A 19,173-nucleotide genomic window follows, 5' to 3' on the forward strand; every position below is an offset into this window, starting at 1 on the left:
TAGGAAGGCACTCTTTACGTCCATCTGATGTAGAACTATGTTATGATTTACTGAGAAAGAGATCAACAGTCTGATTGCCTCCAGTCTTGCTACTGGAGCAAATGTTTCAGTGTAGTCTATTCCTTCCTGCTGGCTGTAGCCTTGAGCAACTAGCCTTGCCTTGTTTCTGACTACATCTCCTTTCTCATTCAGCTTGTTTCTGAATACCCACTTCGTTCCAATAACATGGACACTCTCAGGCTTCTTCACTAAGCTCCAAACATCGTTCTTGGAAAATTGATTCAGTTCTTCTTCCATGGCCAGAATCCAATCCTTGTCCTGAAGAGCTTCATCTATGGACTTGGGTTCAATTAAGGACACCAATCCTTTCAGACTGAGCAAGGTCTCTTCAGAAGGTCTGAAGGCAGATCTGGTTCTGACTGGTTCGTCTTTGTTGCCCAGAATCAATTCCTTAGGGTGAGCTGCAGTGATTCTGCTCTTCTTCAGAGTTTGTGAGTTAGAGGGACCAGCTTCTTCCTCTGGTTCATCTTCCTCTGGCTCATCTTCCTCTGGAGCTTTGCCTTTGTCAGAAACATTAATGCTTAAATCTGCAAACTTTTCAACTATCTTTGACTGGTCATAGTCAAGCTTATCGTCAAATCTAACATGAATAGATTCTTCAATAGTCTTAGCATCAGTATTATAAAATCTAAAACCTTTAGATCTCTCAGAGTAACCGAGTAATAGACACTTAGAAGACTTAGCATCAAATTTATGCAATCTATCCTTCGTATTGAGAACATAACAAACACAGCCAAAAGGATGAAAATAAGAAATGTTGGGTTTTATGTTCTTCCACAATTCATAAGGAGTCTTATTCAGAATTTGTCTCACAGAGATTCTGTTCTGAATGTAACATGCTGTATTTACTGCCTCTGCCCAAAAGTGCTTAGCCATGCCAGTTTCTTGGAGCATGGTTCTAGCCATCTCCTGAAGAGTTCTGTTCTTCCTCTCAACAACACCATTTTGTTGAGGAGTTCTGGGACAAGAGAAATCATGTGCAATTCCATAGGAATCAAACAGACTCTCAAACTTGTCATTCTCAAACTCTCCACCATGGTCACTTCTGACACGCACAATCCTACAAGCCTTCTCGTTTTGCACTTGAGCAATGAAGGTAGAGAACACAGCATGAGACTCATCCTTGCGGGTTAGAAACTTTACCCATGTCCAGCGGCTATAATCATCAACGATAACCATCCCATATCTCTTGCCACCTATAGACTCAGTTTTCACTGGTCCAAAAAGGTCGATATGCAGAAGTTCCAACGGCCTTGAGGTTGAGACAACATTCTTTGCCTTGAAAGGGACTTTTGTGAATTTGCCTTTCTGACATGCTTCACAAAGAGCGTCTGAAGCGAACTTCAGATTGGGTAAGCCCCTGACAAGGTTTAGCTTGCTCAGCTGAGAAATCTTTCTCATACTGGCATGCCCTAACCGTCTATGCCATACCCACTGCTCTTCATTAACAGACAGAAGGCACTTCACATTCTGAGCCTCCAACTCAGATAATCTGATCTTATAAATGTTGTTCTTCCTCTTGCTGTTAAACAGAACAGAGCCATCGATCTGACTTACAGCCCGGCAGGACTTTTGATTGAATATAACATCATAACCCTTGTCAGCTAATTGACTTATAGACAATAAGTTATGTGTTAAGCCGTCTACCAATAACACATTATCAATGCATGGACTACTATCTACACAAATAGTACCAGTACCAACAATTTTACCCTTTTCATTTCCTCCAAAGCCAACTTCACCTCCAGGCTTAAGTTTCAGCTCTCGGAACATACGCCTTTCTCCCGTCATGTGACGCGAGCATCCACTGTCCAGATACCATGATTGGTGTTTCAGTGGAGCTATCAAGGATATCTGCAACATAGATAATCTTGTCCTTAGGTACCCACTTTCTGGGTCCTCTCTTGTTAGTTACCCCAGAGGTTCTGATCACCTTGGGTGTCTCAACATGATATTTTAAAGGAATATTTGCATGATATTTAGTCATAGAGAAGGATCCCTTTTTAAGAGGGTTTTTAGCGACTTTAGCAGGTACAGGATCAGGCAATATGGTACCAGAGGGAACAAAGCATTCATACAAGGATTTAGCTTTAGACACAGAGGGCTCATTTCTAATTGGTTTAGAATAGCCAATGTCATGCATTCCATTTCTGCTTACGCCATAGATCATTGAAGCCATTAAGCTTCTATCCACGCTTTTAGCTAGGAATCTTTGAAAAGACTTTTCATACTTAGATTCATTTCTACAATCAGAGGCATCACAGGCAACAATTTCTTCTAACTTAGCAATATGGTTCTTAAGCACAGAGTTAGAATTGATCAAGGCATGATTATCATTTTTCAAATCAGAGATAATTTTCTCATGTTCGGAAGGAGTTTTGGAAACAGCAGATAAGTTCTTTTTCAGCTTCTTATGCTTAGACAATAAGGAGTTATACTTATCCATGATATCAGACAATGCATGTTTCAGTTCAGAGGTAGAGAAAGAAGCGAATACCTCGTTTTCATCGTCTGAGTTAGGATCTCCTTCTGATTCTGAGTCAGAGTCAACAGCTTCCTTTGACTCTGCTTCCTTGTCTTTGACAATTGCCATGAGTCCTTGGACTTCACCATCAGAGTCAACATCCTCTGACTCTGATTCATCAAATGTCACCATCAGACTCTTCTTCGTCTTGAAGTGCTTCTTTGGCTTCTTGTCTTTCTTCAACTTTGGACAATCACTTTTGTAGTGCCCAGATTCTTTGCACTCAAAACATGTGACTTCCTTGATTGAAGACTTCTTCTGGCCTGAGGACTCATACTTTCCTTTTGCCTTTCCAGAGCCTTTGAACTTGCTCTGCCTGTGCTTCCAGATGCGGTTGAGTCTCTTGGAGATCAGAGTCAGCTCATCTTCATCAGAATCTTCTGATGCTTCTTCAGATTCCTCTTCTTCAGCTTGAAGAGCCTTTGACTTCTCAACCTTATCCTTTTCAGATTTGGATTTCAAGGCTATGGACTTTTTCCTCAGATCTTGCATCTCTGAGCGCTTCAGCTCATGGCATTTCAAAATGCTGATGAGTTCTTCTAAACTCATATTCTCAACGTCTCTCGTGAGCTCTATTGAAGTCACCAAAGGCATCCAACTTTCAGGAAGACACCTGATGACCCTTATGACATGATCTTTTGTTGTGTAGCTCTTGTTGAGAGGTCGTATGCCAGCTACAAGCAACTGAAATCTAGAGAACATTTCTTCAATGGACTCATTTGGCTCCATGATGAAGGATTCATACTTTTGGATCAAAGACAATGCCTTTGATTCTTTGACTTTCTTGTTTCCTTCATGAGACATCTTTAGAGATTCGAAAATGCCTTTTGCAAACTCACGATCTGTAATCTTCTGGTACTCTTCATAGGAAATAGCACTTAGAAGAATTGCTCTTGCTTTGTGATGTTGTGAGTACAGCTTCTTTTGATCTGCAGTCATCTCTGACCTTGGGATCTTCTTGTCATCTGCATCAACTGGACGCTCGTAGCCATCCACAATAATATCCCAGAGATCTGCATCGAAACCCAGAAAGAAACTTTCCAGTCTATCTTTCCAATATTCGAACCTTTGACCGTCGAACATAGGAGGCTTTGCATTGTAACCATCTCTTTGAGTTTCACTGGTGGTGGCAGCCATTGTTTTTCACACCGGCCCGGATCACTGAACACTGTTAGGTGTGGTAATCAGAACTTGCGCTCTGATACCAATTGAAGGTATGAAAAACGGTAGAAAGGGGGGGTTTGAATAACGTTTTCAGTATAAAACTTCCACCTTAAAGATTTTGACAAATCTTTCGAGAACTTAAGTGCAAAAGATAAGAGATAGAAAAGCACACAAGGATTTTATCCTGGTTCACTTGATAAATCACTCAAGCTACTCCAGTCCACCCGTTAAGGTGATTTCTTCCTTCTTAGAATGAAGGCAATCCACTAATCAGGTAAGAGTTACAACTGCACTTGAAACCTACAAGTGACTAACAATTACACTGACTTAGCTCACACTAAGATTCACTCTCTTAGTCTTCTCTAGGATCCGATCAACCTTGATCTCCTAAAGGAACTAAACAAACTGTTTATCAAAGAATCGTTTACAAGAGATTTGCTTCTAAAAAGCTAATAGTAAACTCAATGAATTTCAGATGAAAGAAAACTTAGAAGATTTTGAATATGTCTTGTGTATGTGAATGCTTCTAGCTTCTAGCCGTTTCTTTCAGTCTTCAGCCTCTTTATATACTCCAAGGATTAGGGTTGAGCGATGCATGGGAAATGCTACCGTTGGAGGGCAGTTCTGGAAAATCCAGCTTCTGCTGTGGCTGAGAACGTTAGGTAGGTCGTCAGGAAGGTACAGTTGCTTTTGTACTTGGATAGCGACGCGACCTTTAAACCTAGGAGACTTCTGATCAAAGGAATGCTTCGTATTGGAACTTGTGAAGCCGGTTGATCAGAGTCAGAGGGAAAGCACAGATCCTCTGACCATTGTATCTTCTGATTCTGAACTCAGAGGGAAGAACATGGCCTTCAGAGTTTCTTGCTTCTGGACTTCAGAGTTTCCACTATTCAGCTTCTGGATCTTCAGAGTCTTCTACACCATCAGAACATCTGAACCTTCAGTGTTTCTTGGTTATCAGAACTTCTGGATCTTCAGAGCTTCTAGCGACTGAGTCCACATCAGAGTTTGTATAGCTTCAGAACTTCTGAAGCTTTTCCACTGTTCATACTGAACATGGTGAATGCGAAAGCGTTGCTTGGGTCACTCTTTATACACAGTGCTTCTGATTTGTGTGAGATTGAGTTGAGGTCAGAACCTGCAAATAGCACACTCAGAAAAACACGTTAGAGTACCACAATTGTTCATATCAAAAGGTTAACTTGTAATCATCAAAACATAGAGTTGTACTACTAGATCAAAACTTGATCTTACAATGAGGTAGGAGATTAGGGTTCCCAATCTTGCAAAATCAAACAGAGGAAGAAGAACCAACATTGTAGGAAGAGGGAGGCAATGTCAAGGTTCACTTTTCTTCTAACTCTTCTCATTCACAGTTTAGGGTTTTCACCAACTTAGGGGTTTTTCACCTGCTTATTATTGATTCAATTCCTTTGTGACAAACATGACACAGAGCATGAAGGTGCATCATCTTTTGATGGACGGCCTCAATCCTCTCCATGGCGCAACAACGACATCTCAGGTATTCACTTCCTTTTTTTTTTTCTTTTTTTTTAATGTTCCTGTGTTTGTTATTTTTTTATGCAGCTTAATGTTTTTTATTTTTTTATGCAATTCATATTTTTTTTTAAGAGAAATGACCTAAATGCTAATCAAATCTAAAATTTAAAAAGGTACTAAATAAATATAGATAAAAACTATCAAAATCTAGCAAATCACAATAAAAACTCATAAAATTCTGAATTAATTAAAAATCTGAAAATGCAATAAAATACATAATACTCTAAAAATAAATCAAAAATAAATTAAGATAAAATCAAGGAAATAAACAACCTAAATCCTAATCAAATATAAAATTTTAAAATGTGTTTTTGTATGAGAATTAACCTGAGAATGACACGTGTAATTTTTTTTTATGAGAATTAAAGTGAGAATGACACATCACTAAGAATTAACGTGAGAATGACACGTCACTAAATCAACCTAGTGGAAGTTCTTCTTTTCTAATATATATTGATATTGATATTGATATTGATTGTGAATGAATTTCATTAGTATACCGGAAAGAATATATACTTTGCATATATATAGATGTCAAATATGATGATGTATCATATGAGAATGATGATTTTATGCGAGAACATGAGAATAAATCATGACCGTCAGATCTAATCATGAACGGTCAAGATTAAAACAATTTAATGATCACATGACAACTTAAAAATGTCATGTGACTTTTTATGACATTATGTTTTAATCTTAACCGTTCATGATTAGATCTAACGGCCATGATTTATTCTCATGTTCTCACATAAGAACATCATTCTCATATGATACATTCTATCAAATATTATCTCCTTTTTTGGTACATTAGTTCATCTTTATCTGTTTATCTTACTTTTTAATTTATTCTTTTTAATCTTAATTATTCTCATTCAATTATTATTTTTTTGAAATAATTAACATTCAAATATGATATCGAAAGATTTTCAAATCTAATTAAATATTTTTCATATATTTTAGTCCATGACCATTAATTAATTCATCAAGGATTTGGAGGTTATAATTTTAATTAAGTTTACTAACATACGAAACCAATCAAATCATTGTAAAAATAAACTAAATCGATAAAAAAGGAAAATAAAGTATTTGTGTCATTGCCACCACCTGATCAGCAAGGCCCCTTTGACTTCACAACACACCTCAAATGAGGTTCTTCACCTAGTTACCCGGGGCATCAAACAACAACCTTTGACTGCAATAAAGGTGAGCCATAACTCCTCAACTATCTCATGTATCAAAATGTGCCCCAACTAAGCAAAGTGTTTTTTTAGGGCATGTTTGATAGCAGTTTTAGTTTTCAGTTTTTCAAATAGTTTTTAGAAACAATTTTTAAAAACAGTTTTCAGAAAAAGAAAACAGTTTGAATGACATGTTTTCAAACATTTAGAAAACTGATATCTGAAACTGAAAACATCTTTTACCTGTTTTAGTTTTTTAGTTTTAAAAACTGAAAACTGTTTTGGAAACAGTTATCAAACAAGCTCTTAGTAAATTGTTTTGTATATTATTTAAAAAAAAAAGTTGTATCTCACCATGCCTAAAGTGCACCACTAGTGTTTTTAAATACTTAAGGACAAACCTAAAAGTACTTTATGCGCTGTTTGTGTAGTTGAGTGTAATTAAAAATGAGTTAGGATTCATCATTTACCAACACTATAAACACTCCTAAAAAATGAATTTTTCTATTTATGTCTTATTTTTTTCACATCTCATCATGTCTCACATTTATTATTTTTCTATCTTATCTTTCTTCTCTAAATGTCTACCAATCACTTTTCAATTAAAAAGTGAGCTACCAAAGTACCAACTAAAAAATGCATAAACCATTTTTTTTAAACTAAACATTATTCTAAGTTCTATTCATAGTTTAAAAGAGGAAAGATACATGCACTACACTGAATAATTTTTTTCACTTTCAACCAATCACATTTTAGAAGAGTAATGTTTCATCCACACCTCTCTTTTGAGGTGGAGAGGTGGAATGGTGAGAGAGATAGGAAGAAAAGAAAAAGCAAAAGAGAGAAAATATGAGATGTGATAGATGATAAGATGAGAGAGATAGAAATAAAAATAGGTGGAAATGAAGTGTTTTAAAAATGAGGTGTGTATATATCATTACTCCATTTTAGAAACATGAAAAATTCACAGATTCTTACCTTATTTAATTATTTCCGAATGTAAAAACTTGTACAAATCAAATTCAAACTCATTTTAAAATTGAAGATGATGATGAATGACATGACACAGGTTACATGTTACTGTCACTGTCACTGTCTAGTCATTGCTAACGTTAAAAAGCCATTACAATGGTTGGTGGGTCAGACCACACTGGGAGAGCGCCTTCTCTGAAAGTTCGAACTTACCCCTGATAACTCTCAATGTTCACTTCCGAAAGAAAGGGCAAAACTGTCCAAAACAAAATACATAGGTCTACCGTACAGTATAAAAGTATATACGCCCTTTCTTTCGCCAAAAGCATCGTTGTGTATTTGTACAGTATAGCTACGTATACAACACCTGGCGGCTATACGCGTCTTTATCTTGTTATCTTGTTCCTCAATCCATTTCTTTCGTGGTTTTGAGTCAGAGTCAATAATCAACACCCTTCCCTAATTTCTCGAATATTTAATTGAAAACCCTTTCCCTTCGTCTCAAATAGCAAAACCCCCAATTTCGCTATTTCGATTTCCTATTCTTGGTCTCAAACCTCCAATCTTTCTGCTTCTGGGTAAGATCCTGCTTCATCTCTTGTGACCCTTTTGTGATTTCATCCGAATTCTCAAATTTTTGGGTACTGGGTAGGTCTGATTTTCGGTTTTACTCTGAATTAGGGTTTCGAATGTCGATCTAAAGATTGTTCCTTTTTGTGGGTGTTTTGCTTTTGGTCTCAATTTGAGCTTGTTCGGTCATCTGGGTAGGTGTGTAATTACCCCAGGTAGATCTAACTGTATGAATGTATCTTGTTGTGAAAATTGGTTGGTGTTAGGGTTCTGGCTTGAGTCAAAGCCTCAAGCTTTTTATTTTTCATTGTTTCTTTCGTTGTTTCCTTTATCAATTGTGAAGATGTCATCTGCTGGTGTCAACAACACTCTTACCCGTGTTCCGAGGGAGACATTGTTGTAATAATTGGTTAGTTTTAGGGTTCAGGCTTGAGTCTCAAAGCCCTCAAGCTTCATTGTGTCTTTGATTTCCTTTAGTGAAAATGTCGTCTGCCGGTGTTCGCACTCTTAGCCCTGTCCCAAGGGAATCCTTGTTGTCTCCAGTTGGGTTCTGTACCCCACTGCACTTGTCGTTGGACCACGAGTTCATTTTCGTGTATCTGTCTTACTCGGGGTCGTTGACGCCAATGCGGGTTTTACCCTCGGATACCATTGAGTCGGTAAAACTCAAAATTCAAAGGACTGAGAGGCTTCCTTCGTTGACCAACAAGCCGAAGTTGGTTTGTGATGGCCGGGAGCTAGCGCGGAGCAATTCTCTACTCAAAGACTATGGGGTTACAGAAGGTAATGTTTTGCATTTGGTAATACGACTGTCAGATCTTCAGACCATCAGTGTGAGAACTTCTTGTGGGAAGGAATTTACCTTTCAGGTGGAAAGATGCAGGGATGTTGGGTATGTTAAGCAACAGATTGCGAAAAAGGAGCAACAGTTTGCTGATCCTGAACTGCAGGAAGTTATGTGTAATGGAGAGCAGCTTGAGGATCAGAGGCTTATTGATGATATCTGCAGCAAATATAATGATGCAGTGATCCATCTTTTTGTTAGAACAAAATATGCTGAAGTTAAGACAGGAGTAGATGAGTTGTCCATTGCCGCAGCTGAGTTGAACGAGACTAAAAGCTATGATGTTAGTAAAGATACAATGAGGGAGTATGAAGCCACCAAGCACTTCATGCCAAAAAAGGTTATTGGCAGAGATCTTCTTTTGGAGCCTATTATTGTTAACCCTAAAATTGAATTAGATTCAGGGATTTGGAACATGATAAACTCTACATATGATGGGCTAGATAATGGAAATTATCCAATCAGATCTGCAGAGGGTACAGGAGGGGCTTACATTATGCTAGATTCAACAGGGCAAAAGTATGTATCTGTTTTTAAGCCTATTGATGAAGAGCCAATGGCTGTCAATAACCCTAGAGGTTTGCCTTTGTCATTAGATGGTGAAGGCTTAAAAAAGGGTACCAGAGTTGGTCAAGGAGCTTTCAGGGAAGTTGCAGCTTATGTTTTGGACCATCCAATGAGTGGCCGCCGATCATTATTTGGTGATGAAAAGGGCTTTGCTGGGGTTCCCCCTACTGTTATGGCTAAGTCCTTGCATAAAGGATTCAACCATCCAGGGGACTTGACTGCTAAGATTGGCTCCTTGCAAATGTTCATGGAGAATAATGGAAGTTGCGAGGATATGGGGCCTGGAGCTTTCCCAATTAAGGAAGTGCATAAAATTTCTGTGCTGGACATGAGACTGGCAAATGCAGATAGGCATGCAGGGAATATTTTAATCAGCAAAGAGGAGGAAAATGGCCAGACTACTTTGATTCCGATTGATCATGGATACTGCTTGCCCACAAGTGTAAGTTCCTTATTTTACTGTTTAGTTGTTATCTTTTAATGCATGTCATGGTGCTTCATTGTTCTCTTGGTGAGAAGTGTAAACTTTGATTTATTTTGTTTTTTCTTGCTTGGTTATTGATGGTGGATGTTTATCCACAGAATGCGCAATTCTCCAGCTCCTGAGTATTGACTAGGGTTTTCTTTTGTTTTTTTTTTTGTTTTTGTTTTTGTTTTTCTTTTGTGTGAAACCATATAGTCTGGAGTGTGCTTGTGTAATCTGGGCTCCTCCATGACAACAAGGACAAGAGTGTTAGATGCTAATCTTCCCACAATGATATTCTTTACACAAATTTTGAGAAGTGGCCTTATACATTATTTTCTCTATGGAATTAGTTTCCTGTTTTTTCAAAGATATTACTGAATATTTTCTTGGTGGTTTGGAGGAAGGGGTTCAGTGATACTTTCTGCAAGTTTTCTTCTTGAATCTTATTTGAACTTTAAATTATTCATCTGAGGGTTTTTTGCTGTTTCAACAGTTTGAAGATTGTACATTTGAATGGCTTTATTGGCCTCAAGCTCGCCAGCCATACTCCCCAGAGATCATTGAGTATGTGAAGTCACTGGACGCTGAAGAAGATATTGCCATTTTGAAGTTCCATGGATGGGACCTGCCAGTTGAATGTGCCCGCACTCTTCGAATCTCAACCATGCTGCTGAAGAAAGGAGTGGAGAGAGGGATGACCCCTTTTGCCATTGGAAGCCTTCTGTGCAGAGAATCCTTGAACAAGGAGTCCGCGATTGAAGGAATTGTAAAAGAAGCGCTGGATTCTGTTCTTCCTGGCACAAGTGAAGCTACATTTCTGGATGCTGTCTCCGACATCATGGACCAGCATCTTGATGAGATCACCTGTTCCAATTCTTAACCGAAGTTTAGTTCTGTAATAGAATTCGTTTCGTAAATGCTGTGTTAAGTGTACATGTGTTCGAGTACATATTTATAGCTCAGATGATTATCTTTTCATTGTTTCATAGTAATGACTCCACAGGTATTGACTCATATAGTAGTTTCCAATATTTCATAAATTCTTTCATCATGTTTACCCTTTAACTTTGAATCCAGTAATGGAAGACAAATCCTTTACCTCATAGGTTAGTGTTGTTATATTTTAATTACTTAGTATTACTTTCTAGAAGTGAAATAGGCACACTGATAGAACTTGAGAGTTGCTAATTGTGTGTTGGGATACAATGAATTTAGGATAAGTCATTTTTCTTCCCTTTCTTATTTTTACTCCTCACTCTTATTTTTAACTTTCTCACTCTTGTCAAGCTTAGCCTAAAGATACCAAAGGTTGATTAGGCCTTGCATGCTTTGGGTGTAGTTGCATTAAAACAAATCATATGACATTTGGAGAATTTGTTACTCTCAACTGTCGTTGCTGTTAGGAAATGCATTTGGCATACCTATGGATGTTGCAAATTCAGGTTCTGAGATTGCAATACAAAAATGCTGTTTTCTCACGGCAACACATTTCTTACAAGAGCAAACCGCCAATTTGATCCCTAAAAGTTCAGCTTGCTAACGATTTGGTCCCCAGAAGCAGAAAATGGTTTTAAAAAGACTTGAATGTGCAAACCTGAATGTGCCTCATAGTATTTCCGCTAAGTCTCGCTAATGATGTGAGCTTAGAACTAACATGTCTGGTTTTTGCATGTTCAGGTCTTTTTAAAACCATTTTATGCTTTCAAGGACCACGTCGTTAGCGAGCTGAACTTTCAGGGACCAAATTGGGGTTTATTCTATCTTACAAACTTCTGCCATGCATATTAGCCATGCATAATAATGGTAGCCTTTTTGGGGAGAAATTAATTTCTAAAATATGAACTTTTTTGTCTGAATGTGGTGGTAATCTTATACTATAATGCCTGCTATAAGGTGTTGCAGTGACAATGCAACCCAAAAAAGGTGGGGACATTGCTTGCGCCTGCGCAATTTGACTCTGCCTTCAAAAATCCAAGCAAGGATGATATTTTGGAGCAACGAAGTCTTCAAAGCCATGCGTACCACAACTTTCAAGTCAAAGGCATGTGGTTGATGGATACAATCCCCCTATCTACACACTACGCATGCAAAGTCCTACATGTTCTTAGTCCGCACAATAGATGAAGGCGAGTTACAAGAACAACCCTAATGTTCAACTTCAGGTGAGAAAAGTAGGATAATAATAAGGGCGTTGTTTCGGTACCCTTTTAAAATCGGATCGTTTGGGACTCTTCAGTTCATTATTTAGAATATAAATAACTAAATTGAAAATAATAAAATTTCACCTATTTAAACATGCTTAATAATGCTACTAATATTTAATTAAAAACGAATACATTTGATAGCTTATAAATACGATATTTCTTAATTTAAAAAGATTAGTAAAGATGAAGAAGTCGCTTCAACAAAATAGTTGTCATCCCCGTAGGTCAAGAGTTTGAATCCCTCTTTGTCTAGTAAAATTTTAGTTGGTGGGCAACCCTTCTCAAAGAGATCGTCTGGCGCTCCTATATCAAGTAGTGGGTCTCCATTGGCTTCCCCAACATGTCATTAGCGTCCGCTCGATGGTCGGGGAGTGATTTCTCTCATTTCTACCTTTTTTTTTTGTTAAAAAAATAATTTCCTTCCCTAAGTGTATATCACCTCTGAAAAGTAGAAACAATAAGATTAAGGTGTCTCTGGAAAACCCAAATAGAAAATAGGTAACGGTCAGATGACAAGTTCAAAGACTCGAAGCTGTTTTTTGTCATAAAAAAATGTGGTTTCTCTTTCACATTTCATTATCAATAGAAGCATCTTTAGTGCCAATAATAATAACAATAGAAGCTTCACTTCTTACTTTCTTTTGTCTACCTATCACCAGCAGTAGCTTACGTGCGCCTAATGTAACAAGGTTACAACTATATCTTCCTCAAATATATACATATACATACAACTGGAATTTGGGTAGGAAAAACCGAGACTCGAAGTTTTGACTGATGATATCACATGCCAACATTCAGGCATGGCCATTTTCTTGAACCGTACAAACTTCTCATGCCATATTGCCCCGTAAGTGTTAATGGAGCAAGGAAAAACTGTTTTGAAAAATCATGCATGCCTTTAGACCAAGAAAAAAGGCGGGCATGCATGCTTCATGTTCGACGACTGAAGCATAGGACTTTCACTGTCTTCATCTGGTTTCATTGTTGAAAGTTTGAGAGTCATCATCCCTTTCTGGGTTTCTTCAACTTCCGCTTTAGCCTTTTATTGAGACAAACAAAGAAAAACACTTAAAACCAGTACAAAGTACAAACAATCATAAAATGATGAAAAATTGTCAATCTAAGCTTTTAAGTAATGTATCCTCAACACTGCTATATTATGGAACAATCAAGCTATGATTACCTCTTGGTGGTGCGGTCATTTAGCCCGAATACACCCTTCATTAGTGAGTTTATATCCACAGATCGCTCCTTCGTGATCGTATCATGATACACCTTGCTGCCAATCTCTTTAATTTGTTCCTCCACTTCTTCCAGTGGTTGGTCAATATTGAGCTGAAGTTCACCCTTCTTGATGACCGTAACACCAAACCCATTTGCTTTAGCATCTCGAAAAGCATCCTACCACGAAGGTTCAAAGAACATTCAAAATTACCCAAGGAGAAATAAGAAATTTTCATCATACAGAAAATATGTCTTAGCAGACCAAACTAAAGAAATTCTCAAAGGATCACATTGTGACACTGGAGTACTGAACAGTCTACAAAAGCATAAACAGAAGTAAAGCTTTATCTAGCCAATCTCTACTCAACAGATTCAATTCTAAAATCATTAATGGAACAAATAGCATTGGCTCAAACAACTTCATACCTTAGGAGGCTGCGCAACAACAAAGGCATTGCCATTTCCAAGCATATCCATATGAGCCTGAATTATGTAACAAAGGCTTTTACAGTCACCAGGGTCTTGGAAAGCAATCACATGATATGGCTTAGGCTCCAATTCAAGATCTTCAGCCATCTCAAGTGAATAAAATCCTACCCTCTGTTCTCCATCATCAATGGTGTACATCTCAATGCACTGACAGGAGAGAAAGGACAAATTGAATCGGCATAGAGTCATAAACAGGTAGAAGAATAAAAAGAAGAAGAAACAAAACCAGTGAGAGGAAAATCTGGAATTTACAAGGAGGAAAAGTAGCTTTGATCCAGTGGAACAATCATGCAAGGATAAAACATTGCTATTTCATCATTAATTTCATGTTTGCTAGTGAACTGGTGGAAAATAAGAATAAAATATATATACATACCAGTACATATGGAAGATCTAACCACCATAAGTAATCTTCTTCTTTATCGTCTGCATATTCACGATATTTGCTAACCACTGCTTGAGGTCCGTATAACTCCATCTCTCTTTTAAGCTTGTTGAGTTTCTTCTCCACGAAACTTTTATTCCTATCCGGTAGTTTGTCCATTAGTTCAGCTGCTTCCTCTATTTCTTTTTCAGTTATCCAGCGATCCAAATCCTTCCCAATATCCTTCATTGTAGACTTAATTTCAGGATCTGTCTCTGCATTGTAAGAGTCCAGAAAACCCTGAGACCATTTCTTTGTGTGCTGCCAATATTCCTTCCCTGATTTTTTGCCAACTTTAACAGAACCATCACTTCCTTCAATAACAGTCTTTGGATTTTTCAACTTCGTAATAGGTGCTATAGAATCATTCTTTTTTCCTTGTAAAGAGGAATCAGCTGATTTTTTAGCAGAGCTATTCTCATCCTTCATCACTGGTTTCATATTTCTGGTGGAATTTGCCTTTCTTTTATCCAGGAATTCATTTAGGACCTGCGGAATTTGCTCCACCGGGGGGCCTTTCCAACGAGGTATGATTTTCTCTGGCGGATCATATATGCTAATGCCATCTAGAAAAATTAAGGACATCTATTATCACGATGCTTATAATTATTCAAAAGAAAATGCTAGCTAATATATATTAAGAATTGAATCCCACAAAATAAGCTTATAAGAAATCCAGGAAAATGTGAACAATATTTTCATGTTGGCATACTTCCAGAAAACAATTAATTGCTAAAATTATTTCAAGAAACTGAAATTTGATCAAATTCTCTACATGATATAATTTTAGGAACAGGTAACTCTACCTGCTCCGTAATCAAGATTCTCAATATTGGAATGGAGCCATTCATGGAGGTGTGAAAGTTTCCTATTTTCTTTCTCCACGTTTTTCTCAAGACCTCTAAAGAAAGCTTCTTTATCTCCAGCACTCATCGAGTAAAATGGGTCCCGTCCAGACAGTTCATTCTCACGGACACGAAAGACAATATCTCTAAGATGATCATCCTGCATCCAGTCAAGTTCTCCTCCATCTTCAACAACTCCAAGTGATTCCATCTCGGTGGGTATATCTAAAGGTTGATCAACCCTCTCTCTTGCTTCCATGTAGTTATCTCTAAATCCAGCTCTAATTTGCTTAATAATGGGCTCAACTTCATGGAAGTTTTCCTCCAGCCAATTTTCTGTTTTCCCAGATAGCCTGTTTGCAGTATTAACACCATTAACTTCATGGTCTAAACTGGACTCAGACTTTTGAAGGTCTCCCACTCCAAGTTCAACACCAGAGTCTTCGAAGTAGTCATCCTTTGTTGAGCCAAACTCAACATCCTTCTGATTAGAATCTTCACTAGGATTTATGGAAGGCTTAGAATCTGATATTCCATTAAAAGCATCACTTCTAATTTGCTTAATTACAGGCTCAACTTCAGGGATATTTTTCTCCATACCAGGGCCATCAACTTTATCGTCTAAAGTGGTCTCAGACTTTTGAAGGTCATCAAGTCCTGGTTCAATACCAGAATCTTTCAAGCAGTCATTCTTCGTGGGGCTCAGTTCCATATCCTTGTGATTAGAACCTTCACTACCATTTATAGCAGGCTTAAAATCTGATATTTCTTTAAACGTTTCACTTTTGGACACAATTGTGTTCATCTCCAAATTCTGGTACCTCTGGTCATTAAAATCAATAACACTAGAAGACTTCAAATCAGCAATATTTTCTTTCACGGGTTCAATTTTAGGTCCTGTATCAGGATCTAGTTTGTCATGTCTCTTCGAAAGATAATCCCTAGCTTCCTTAACAGAGCGTATTATCCTTGGTTTCTTGTCCGTAGAACTTCCATCTGTCACAGAAGAGCCATTGATATGAGTATTAGATGACTTGCTATCTTCTCTGTCCTTCAGGTGCACAGCATTTTCAGTAGTTTTTACTACATGTTTATTGATTTCCCTATCACCATCTGAAGCATACAAATTGCTTTCATCAAAAGGAACTACCTCATGCAGAATTGGATTATCAATTTTCTCAGTGACATCAACAGCACCTGTCATTAGAATTGCATTATTATCTGTTGTTTCCCTTGCAACTTTGTTCTGATGATCACTCAAACTGTTATCTTGTTTGTTATCCTTTCTTATGACTTCAATCTCATGGGATGGTTTCTCAATCACAGGGTCATTCATTTCCATATCCCTGCTAACTAAAGAACGATCTCGTCCCTCAATTTCTCGTGCCTGCCTTGCCATTTCTCTAATTTCTTGAACTTTATTGTCCATATCCATAGATCCAGTTCTCACTTCAGCAGATGAATCCTGAACTAAAAGTTTATCAGTGGAAGCCTTAGCTTTCAGAATATTATTCTTGAGCTGTTCCTTATCTAACGTTGGCTTTTTTATGTTTACCACGGGTGTCTCCGAAGGTTCAGGAATAACTTCAACAACGCCCTTTGCCAACACCCCTCTCTCCTTTCTTGCCTTGATCTTCCTCCTCATCATCTCCTTCTCCATTTCTGTGTGCCGCGCCTCCTTATCTCCAAAAGCAAACAATTTCTTCACCGCCCACAGGACAACCAAGACACACAACACTTTGCCGCCATTCCCTGAAAGCTTAGGAAGCAATCTAGGCTGAACGACAAAGCCACGAATCGCCTTAACAAAACCACCCTCCTCCTCACCTTGAACCACAAACTTAGCTACAGAACTATTCCTGGCAATCACATTATTACCAGTCTCCATCTCCCTAGCCAGGTTCTTCGCTTCCATAATCTTACTTCCCACTTCAGGGGAATCCTCAATTACACCTCTCCCAACCCTGCATCTCAGTAATATCTCATCTTCATCAATTGACACACTTTTGACAGCACCAGATGAATCCTGATAAACAGTAAATATAGGACCAGACCCTATCCCCCAATACCCATTATCTTCCTTAAACTGCTCAACCCAATTCTCCAATTTACTCAACAAAACAGACTCACCCAAAACTTTAGATTTTGGTTTTTCTACTTCAACCACATTGTCAACAACAGAAACCCCTTGAAAACCTGTATCACTCTCTTCCACACCATTAACAGAAGATGGGTCAGTGGGAATATGATTAGTACTCACCTGCTGATCCTGAAGAAGCTTCTTCCTGAGCGAGTTGCGGCGGTTGGTGGGTCGGCCAAACTGGGCCAGAGTTCGAAAGTTTCTGGAGCTGGAACTTGATATATAGAGTGAAAACGGGTTTCTCCGAAATGGGTAGGTAGCTATGGTGTGGCTTGATGGGTTGAGAGTTTTGGGGTTGCAGAAAGTGGGGATTGGAAAGTTGAGAATGTCCATGGATGGATGAAGAAGCTACAGAGAAACAAGGGGTGGTGGTGGCATGGTTGAATGAAGCTTTTGGTTAACTATGGAGTGTGAAAATTGCCGCAAAACCTCGTTAGCTGAGATTGGAATTGCCATAAACCCCAAGACGATAACCTCTAGGGACTTTGCTTTGTTTGTTTAGCATGAAAACAAGTGGAAAGAGGGTGGAAGATGTGTGGAAAACACTATTTCCATCTGTTTGGATACATGGAAAATGCAGTCTTGATTAAGTGAATTTTTTGGCTAATTTTGAAAAGCTTGATATGATTTATAACAAGTTTAATGTTAACAACTACATTAAATTCATTTCTTTCAGCTATTTTTAGTCTTTTGATTTTTTTTGTGATAAGTTTTTTGGATGGGGGATGATACCCGTTTAAGGTAGAGAAAACTGTCGGGCTCAAATAACACTTACAGAAAATGTACATTTAAAAGCTGTCAAACTCAAAATTTTAGTTTTCTTTTATGATTTTCAAATTGTTGCCAATTTCATAAATTCACAAATAACGTCACTTTTGTTTGGAATTTTTTTTTTTTGCATTGTCACCACATCACAATATCCTCCAACATTATCACTGCTATCCTCCACCATCGCTATAAGTACAACTATGTAGTGCTTTTCATCGACTTCACCGCTCGATGCCCTACCATAAGGGTTCCGCTTGGAACCCTTCACTATTGCCCAACTTCATTTGCCATAACCTGACAGGCTGACACGCTTTACTCTTTGCCATGGAAGGAACTATGTGAGTGCAATGAGAATGAAGAGTTCCATGTTGAAATTATAGCGATGGAGAATGATAAGAAGTTACATCACTCAAAGGTGCTGAGTGGAGGCGATATTAGAAGATTATGGGAACAACAATTATAAAAAAGGTTTTCAACGATGACAATTGCGGCAGAGGGTATCGAGTGACAGTGATAATTGGGAGTATCGAGAAGCAAAGGCGATGCTAGAGGTTATCGAGTGACAATGGATGATGTCGAATGACAGAGGCAATGATGGAAGTTGTTGGGAGGTAGTAGATATGGAGGGTGTTGCGATGGTAGGGGTGGTGGTGGAGGGGTGTCAGCTAGTGATGGAGGTTTCAGTTGGTGATGGTGGTAGTGGTATTGATGGAGGGTTTCAGTTGGTGATGGTGGTAGTGGTAATAGAGGTTGCTAGCACAAAAACACGAGAATTGAAGTGTGACACAATTTTCAAACAAAGTTATGATTTTTTTATTGACTTTAAAAAACAAGATTTAAATCATAATTGGATTAAAAATCATTTTAATTTCATTTTAACTAAACACACTTGATGTGAGACTTGAATGAATACTCACTTTAGCGCCACATATCTTCCAATATCCAAAGTCTAACATTTCTTTAACTTCATCCTCACAAAGTAAAAGTCAATTCTCATGACTGACTTCGTTTCTGGAATGAACCCTCTTCAGCTTTCGTCTCTTCTCTTTTAGCCACTTCTTAAAATTCTTCTTTTAATTCTGTGACCCGTTGCAGTAATAAGTAGCATCAGTTTGTGGAGACAGCTTTTTAGTCTTTACATCTAGATGCAAGGGCATGATAATGCCCA

At 38.0% G+C, this 19,173-nt stretch overlaps 2 protein-coding genes across 2 annotated transcripts; one reads left to right on the forward strand and one right to left on the reverse strand.

Annotated features, from left to right (window-relative positions):
• The first annotated feature begins 7,884 nt into the window (after positions 1–7,884).
• Positions 7,885–10,951, forward strand: LOC130746269 (phosphatidylinositol 4-kinase gamma 4-like). The gene is made up of 2 exons (XM_057598838.1): positions 7,885–9,887; positions 10,405–10,951. The coding sequence occupies exons 1-2, from the start codon at positions 8,517–8,519 to the stop codon at positions 10,789–10,791; spliced, it is 1,758 nt and encodes a 585-aa protein (XP_057454821.1). The 5' UTR covers positions 7,885–8,516; the 3' UTR covers positions 10,792–10,951.
• A 1,705-nt stretch (positions 10,952–12,656) lies between these two features.
• Positions 12,657–17,760, reverse strand: LOC130746270 (uncharacterized). The gene is made up of 5 exons (XM_057598839.1): positions 15,059–17,760; positions 14,205–14,818; positions 13,766–13,975; positions 13,299–13,516; positions 12,657–13,154 (listed from the first exon to the last, which is right to left on the reverse strand). The coding sequence occupies exons 1-5, from the start codon at positions 17,568–17,570 to the stop codon at positions 13,118–13,120; spliced, it is 3,591 nt and encodes a 1,196-aa protein (XP_057454822.1). The 5' UTR covers positions 17,571–17,760; the 3' UTR covers positions 12,657–13,117.
• Positions 17,761–19,173: the final 1,413 nt, after the last annotated feature.

Source organism: Lotus japonicus, chromosome 3 (assembly GCF_012489685.1).
Source record: "Lotus japonicus ecotype B-129 chromosome 3, LjGifu_v1.2".
NCBI classification, from domain to species: Eukaryota; Viridiplantae; Streptophyta; class Magnoliopsida; order Fabales; family Fabaceae; genus Lotus; species Lotus japonicus.